Consider the following 7,269-nt stretch of genomic DNA (forward strand, 5'->3'; position numbering starts at 1 on the left):
AAAAAAAAAAATGTACAGACCAGAGGATAATAACATATTAATTTATAGAAGGGGAAAATTAAAATATATTCAGTTCCTTCAGGAGATGAAATGTTCTTGTAGCCTTCATATTTTGCATGTTTTCTATTGTTTTGTAATATGTTTTAAAGTCCAGATGAAATACATTAAAGCTAGGTTGTGAATTAGACCATTTACATTTGTGAATATGGTATTTTCCGAAGATAATAAACAGTTGAATAACAAAAATTAAATTTTTGGACAAATTGTGGAGATAGGTCTGACTGCAGAACCGCAGAACCATTACGTCACGACAGTCTGAGGACGACAGCGCCAGCCCGACTGTCTGAGGGCGGAAGTGGGCGGGGCAAGGAATTACGCTACTTCCGTGTTTCGGAACTTTTAAAGTTTAAAACAACGTTATTATTAAGACTTTGTTTTAAACGATTTATTTGAAAATGTATATTTAAGACTGATTAACAATATTATACATTAGACAAAGCATAAAATTAAAAATAAATAATCCAATGAAAATAAAGCTTGAGAGTTTGAACATTTTATTCAGTTGAAAATAAATTTAAATACTCAAACAACATAGACCACCATACACAATAATATGATGGACTGAAAACACAAAAAAATATTAATTTAATAAAATGAGTTTTAAATAAAATCACACACTAGCTGTTTTCTAATTAAATAAAATTACAAAATCAAACTAGATAAATTATATAAAACAAAATCAAACCAAAGAAAATAAATCTTATAAAAGTTATACAGGCACAAATTTTACATCAATAATTCTCAAGAGAAAAATAAATAACAAATGAAAACTCCATAAACATGGAGTTTATTCTGAGGTGCCTTTCGTCGTGACATTCGAAAAGAAAAACTTCCATGTCCTGTTGAAACTGGAACCGAAACATGAAAGGCTCTTTGGCCAGTTCCAGATCATCTTTTCTTTCCGCCCGATCAAGTTTAAGAAGGGCCTCTTCCTGTTCTTCCTTTTCTAGGTTCAGATATGATGGCTCTTGCACAGAACCTCTGAAGGAGTGGCAGTTGTTCCGCAGCCATCCAACTGCGGTCCTGAGGTCTCTGACCATCTGTGGTTCCTTCATGAGAGAAGAGTACAAAAAAGGAATGAAATAATTAATTCATTTAAAAGAATTATTCTCACAAGAGAAGAGATGCACCACATTTGGCTGCTAGCTCATTTCCATCTGTTGTCCCTGGGGAGATTGGAAGTGGCCTCAACAATACATTGTGGTTTAATCAGGATGCATGTAAAGTAATGTTTTGAAATTATGCTCTTTCATGTGCCTGTTTGAGACAATAAAAACATACCATGTCGCCGGTTTCGGTGTCTTCTTGTGCTTTAGGTGGCTCATGCACATCAACGGCAGCATGTTTCCTGTGACAAATACAATTTTAAGTAAATTTATAGACAGAGAAAAACTTGAGAAAGCAAGAGAGTTACCTTTCAATGGCAAAATTCTCCATGAGAATAAGGCACCACCATTTTCGAATAAGAGGAAAATCCGACTTGCATAAGGGGAGAAAGTGTTAATAGGTCAATTTAATGGATTATATCATCTAGTTAAAATATATATTTTTAACAAAGACTTACAGCTGTAAAATCAAAGGGTGCCTCAAAGACCATGTGCAGAGCATACTGAAATTCCCCCCAAAAAAGGAAATCAGTCAAGTTCAGGCAACCATATAATGGTTTCAATCTTATGATTTATCTAACTTTTTTTTTTTTTTTTTTACTTTCCCTTTTTTCCCTCACCATCAGCATGAAGATCCCACAGTCCACGGAGCCAGTCAGCTGTTGTGGAACATTCTAAAACAATGCAATTATCATTAAGTTATACCTGTAAATGATGTGACAAACATATAAAAACACAATCTATATAAGTAGCTTATGTTTTTTTTGAAAGCCTAATAAAACTAACATTGTTCTTGATCAGCTTCCATGGTCCTGGAGCGATTCTGTTTGTCAATTTACTGCAACAAAATCAAACAGAAATATTTTAATATATTATAACCAAAAAAATTGGACAAAAAAAGCAACGTATATTTACTCTAAAACAAAAAAAAATTACCCCTGACTGAATTGCAAAAACAACATTTAAAATTTAGAATATAAAAACAGCATGCAGATCATCATGCAAATGAACATCATGCACAGAACAATCAGCAGTGAACATCAATGAAGAGCAAACTTTGGAACAACGAACTTTGAACAGCAAACCTTGAACTGCGAACTCTGAACATAATATTTATATATGTAATGCAACCTGAAGACAGTCACATATTTTACATCACAAATCCCGTAGGGGTGAGTTGAATCAAAAAAATACATAGCCTTTTTTAGGCTTCAGAACCTGTGAAATACAGTTGTTAGTATATTGAATCCTAATATCACCATATAATCTTAAAGAGTTAGTTCACCCAAAAATGAAGGGAACAACATACACATAGCATCCAGTGTCCATGGCATCCAAGCAGTAATCCTTGGATCCTATGTTATCCTTGGGTGAACATAAGAACCATTAATTTGTTGTAACTGAATTTATAACTGTTCCAGTTTTAGATAAAATATAACTTGATGGACTTACTGGAAACGATAAAAATGGGTCCAATTCAAGTGGTGGTAGCCAGGTAACTACAACATAGGAATTTGCTGCAAACACATCTGTTCCCTAAGCATAACATTCATTTGCACATCCATTACAAAACACAATTACGTCTCCAGGTGATCATGAGTTATACAGTTGTAGGCAAAAATACCTTTTCCTTAGCCACCATGACGATCACATTAAGACAGCTGTTTGCAATCTGTTTTTAAATATATTATATATTAGTTATATGATAACATTAGTTAATTACTAATAAAATATATATTAGCTCTATGGTCAATTTTTCTATTTTTAAAATCATTATTTGTCCACTTACTGTTGCCTCAAGCGCTGCATTGAGGCCCAAGGTCAAGAAATCTTTCTGCTGCAGTTTAATGCTTCCAACTTGAGCAATTGTCTCATCTCTGTCATTTTTACTCAAAATCTGGTTAAGCTTTACCACAGATTAAGATAAAGAGACCAGAATTACATTCAGTATACATAAAATGTGTTAATAAAAGTGTGATAAAAACAAACAATTTTACCAATGATGACTGCCAAATCACTTGGCTTGAAATCCCAAAAACTTCTACTGGCAGACAACTGTATAATGTCACAAACCATTCCTGCTGCAGTGAAGACATAAATTATACACTGAATAAAATACACCACACAGTTTCTAAAGTATGTTACCACCATTTAACCCATGAATGAAAACACTCACCACCTGTTGTAACCATTGAAGCAGCCGGGGTTCTGTCCTCCATCACAACATCAGTTCCACCTGCTTCCTCATGGTAGAAACAAGGCGCTGACCCTCTCTGAATCGATATGTGCTTCTATCGGTTAAATAAAATACAATTAATGTAATTCTCATGGTCAGAAAATTTAACAAATGCTGTAAAATACAACGCCAACAAAAAATTAAATCACAAACCATGAATATGTAACCCAACAAAGTGATACTGTGATATTGCTAAATATTAGTCTAACTTACAAAATACTTCCTTTAAAAAAAAAATGTCAGTACAGAGCCGTCTTGTATAAGCGTAACGTTATAATGTTAAGTATGTTGCATCTATCAAATATATAACTTCTTTTTACCTCTTTCTCTTCTTCTTTTCCTTGTTCTACAGTGTGCTCCGCCATAGTTAAACCTTTTAATGTCTATCTTTTACTGTCTAAAAACCTTTTACTGTCTAGTCTAAACAAACACGTCTAAACATGAACTTCCGGCATCGGACTGTTACCCCGCCCACTGCCGCTCTCAAACAGTCGGTCTGGCGCTGTCGTCCTCAGACTGTTATGACGTAATGGTTCAGTAAAAGAAATGGACACAGCGACCCCATTGGAACTCAATTGAGACAAATGAAGCCCAGTTTTAGCGTTTTTTAGCACTTCCGTTTCTGACGCGCAGACTCAAACGAAGCTTGACGATGTCAGCAACCTGTCTGACAGATGTAAATCTTCTAAGTGGCTGTGCGTGCAAACTGCCATCGTTAATCTTGCAGAGACGGCGAGCTTGAGCGGGGAGTTCTTTGTCGTGAGTGAGCAGGAGTAAGTATTCTGATTAATTATTTTTGTATAGTATTTTAAAATGTAACGCCAGTACGCCATATTAAGTTAATTGCCTGCGAGCTTCTCCTCCTGTCTGTATGGTAATGCGACAGAGAGCCGAGTGGTTATGACCAAGGGGCAAGGAACTCGACCGGAAGTTGAAGTCGGGTGGGGGCTGCCATCTTTTAGCAGAACTTCACTTGCGTTAGCATTCCCATTGACTCCCATTCATTTTGGCGTCACTTTGACAGCGAATAACTTTACATCTGAGGCGTTTAAAGACTCTGTTTGTCCATTATTTATTTCTAAAGATACATGACAATGTATAAAGGGCTCCATTACCTTCTATGTTACATTATGTCCCCGTATAAACAGTTTTTGTAAAAAATAGGCTAACGATTGCGTCATAACCACTCGGCTCTCTGTCGCATTATCGTACAGACAGGAGGAGAAGCTCGCAGGCAATTAACTTAATATGGTGTACTGGTGTTACATTTTAAAATGCTATACAAAATAATTAATCAGAATACTTACTCCTGCTCACTCACGACAAAGAACTCCCCGCTCAAGCTCGCCGTCTCTGCAAGATTAACGATGGCAGTTTGCACGCACAGCCACTTAGAAGATTTACATCTGGCAGACAGGTTGCTGACGTCGTCAAGCTTCGTTTGAGTCTGCGCGTCAGAAACGGAAGTGCTAAAAAACGCTAAAACTGGGCTTCATTTGTCTCAATTGAGTTCCAATGGGGTCGCTGTGTCCATTTCTTTTACTGTCTATGGTTATGACGCAATCATTAGCCTATTTTTACAAAAACTGTTTCTACGGGCCATAATGTAACATAGAAGGTAATGGAGCCCTTTATACATTGTCGTGTATCTTTAGAAATAAATAATGGACAAACAGTCTTTAAACGCCTCAGATGTAAAGTTATTCGCTGTCAAAGTGATGCCAAAATGAATGGGAGTCAATGGGAATGCTAACGCAAGTGAAGTTCTGCTAAAAGGAGGAGGAGTTATGATGGCGGAGTGAGCGGTAGCGTTTTTGCAGGCTCCGTTATTAAAGTCTTGAAATCGTCCTAAACATTTAATCTCGGACAGAAAAAATCCCAACAACTTCACGTAAGAACTGCATAAATAACATCTCAGCCCCACGGAGTTCTATTTTTCGAAGCGGACTACCTGTACTCGGTTTTTTTTCTTTTCTTGTTCTGCAACGTGAACGAGATGGCTAACGCTAGCAAAGTGGCTAAAGCTCAACTGTTAACTGACCACGACTATAACTTGACGGCCCTGCGCGAGGCATGTGAGGAAGAAGAAATAGAGGCAATGGAGGAAGAAAATCGGAAAATGTCTCATGACCACACACCTTTGCCTAGCCCAAATCCCAAGAAAATGAAACCAAAGAATCAAGATGTGGAAAAACAGCCGGGTGAGATAACAAATGAAACCATCTTAGATGCAATTCAAACTTTGATAAAGAGATTTGATGAACAAGATGACAGACTGAAAGCTTTTGAAAGTCGAATGGAAGCTAATACACAAGCAGTGAGAGAAAATAGGGAAGAAATAAGCAAAGTGAAGGAAGAAATGTTGCTGTTGAAAAAAGAAAATGCATCACTGAAGCAGATATGTCTGGAGCAAGCCAGGTATAAGAGAAGGTGGGATCTTAGACTGATGGGCCTTCCTGAAAAAGACAAAGAGGATACAAGAGAGACTGTGATCGGCATCCTGACAAGAGTGATCCCGGTGTCAGTGGAGAAACTACGTGAGTCAGTTGACACAGTGCACCGCTTGGGAAAGAAGAACGATGCAGCTACCAACAAGATGCCCAGACCTGTAATCATCCAGTTTGCCTTGAGAACTGTCCGTGATGAAGTATGGAGAAGATCAAGAGAGGCAAGAGTGTGCAGAGAGATGAACATTCAGTTCAAGGAGGACTTTTCAAAAGAAGATCGTGAGGCTCGTGCAAAGCTTTGGCCTAAGGTGCAAGAAGCCAGAAGAAACGGAAAAAAGGCCTCCCTAAGAGAAGGATATGCTCTCATTGATGGACACAGAGTTGACCCCTAAGTACTGTGTAGTAAGCAAATGCTCAGACACTTTCTGCTTATTCAGAGCAAAAATTCAGTAACATGGTAAGATGTATTTAAGTTTTACAGAAATAAACTCTCAGGTATTTTTTTTTTTTTTTTACATATTCTGTTAGTATGAATCTTACCAGGTGAAAATTTAATTGATTTAACTGCTAAAAGGGGTTAGAGGACTTCAATTTCGAGTTGATGTTTTTTCTATATTTTTGATATGTTCTCAGGACAACATGTTCATTCCTGCAAAAAAAACAAAGTTAAGCTCATTTAGAACAACCATACTTTCTTTTATATCAGTTAATGTTAGGGGATTGAATAACATTACAAAGCGTAAAGCCATTTTTTTGTTTTGTAAGGATCAGAAATCGCAATGCATCTTTTTACAGGAGACTCATTCTGTTATGGACAATGAAAAATTTTGGAAAAATCAATGGGGGGATTACGCCTTCTTTGCACATGGAACATCACATTCAGCAGGAGTCATGATACTATTCAATAGATTTCCAGGTAACATAATTGATCATAAAAAAGATTCTGAGGGCCACTGGTTAATGGTGGTTGTGGAGACAAATGACAAACATTACATTTTGATATGCGTTTATGGCTTTAACAACCAAGCAATCAATGTGAAGTTGTATGAAAAATTAAGCCAACTTATAATTGAATGGAAAACAACATATGATTCAGATAAAGTGATATTGGGAGGAGACCATAATATAGCCCCTGATTCATGGCTAGACCGAATACCTCATAGGAATTCTCAACCTGTATATAGCGACACTATACTGTCTTTATTTACAACAACGTATATAATTGATTATTGGAGAGCATTAAATCCAACATCAATTCAGTTTACATGGTATAACTCTGCAGGAAACGGTCAGTGTTCAAGATTAGATTACTGGCTGATTTCATGCGAGTTATGTAGTGATGTTTCAGATTGTAAAATATCAGCCTCTCCGCTTACAGACCATTGCATGATTAGTCTTAACCTATTAACATCCAAACAGC

General features: G+C 36.8%; 1 protein-coding gene and 1 long non-coding RNA gene across 4 annotated transcripts; both read right to left on the reverse strand.

The window, feature by feature from the left end:
- Nucleotides 1–459: 459 nt before the first annotated feature.
- On the reverse strand, nucleotides 460–2,488 carry LOC127959323 (structural maintenance of chromosomes protein 5-like). Of its 2 annotated transcripts, XM_052558406.1 has the most exons (6): nucleotides 1,953–2,488; nucleotides 1,787–1,840; nucleotides 1,625–1,669; nucleotides 1,475–1,539; nucleotides 1,342–1,408; nucleotides 461–1,109 (listed from the first exon to the last, which is right to left on the reverse strand). In XM_052558406.1, exons 2-6 carry the CDS (start codon nucleotides 1,793–1,795, stop codon nucleotides 792–794), a joined length of 504 nt encoding a protein of 167 aa, XP_052414366.1. In that variant the 5' UTR covers nucleotides 1,796–1,840; nucleotides 1,953–2,488; the 3' UTR covers nucleotides 461–791. The 2 variants fall into 2 exon arrangements, with proteins under 2 accessions (XP_052414367.1, XP_052414366.1); XM_052558407.1 differs by lacking the exon at nucleotides 1,625–1,669 and having other exon boundaries at nucleotides 460–1,109.
- LOC127959325 (uncharacterized) lies at nucleotides 2,486–3,180 on the reverse strand. Of its 2 annotated transcripts, XR_008154241.1 has the most exons (5): nucleotides 3,164–3,180; nucleotides 2,956–3,072; nucleotides 2,791–2,838; nucleotides 2,619–2,702; nucleotides 2,486–2,531 (listed from the first exon to the last, which is right to left on the reverse strand). It is a non-coding gene; the product is annotated as an uncharacterized LOC127959325 (long non-coding RNA). The 2 variants fall into 2 exon arrangements; XR_008154240.1 differs by lacking the exon at nucleotides 3,164–3,180 and having other exon boundaries at nucleotides 2,956–3,157.
- Between the last annotated feature and the right edge of the window lie 4,089 nt (nucleotides 3,181–7,269).

The sequence above is a fragment of the Carassius gibelio genome, chromosome B6 (genome assembly GCF_023724105.1).
Source record: "Carassius gibelio isolate Cgi1373 ecotype wild population from Czech Republic chromosome B6, carGib1.2-hapl.c, whole genome shotgun sequence".
Taxonomy (NCBI): domain Eukaryota; kingdom Metazoa; phylum Chordata; class Actinopteri; order Cypriniformes; family Cyprinidae; genus Carassius; species Carassius gibelio.

Bases quoted from the DNA above. Each gene is read 5' to 3' on its own strand.
- LOC127959323 (XM_052558406.1), bottom strand. The intron at 1,409-1,474 runs GTAACTCTCTTG...TATTTGTCACAG, and splicing joins GAGAATTTTGCCATTGAAAG to GAAACATGCTGCCGTTGATG. The intron at 1,110-1,341 runs GTATGTTTTTAT...TCTCTCATGAAG, and splicing joins ACACCGAAACCGGCGACATG to GAACCACAGATGGTCAGAGA.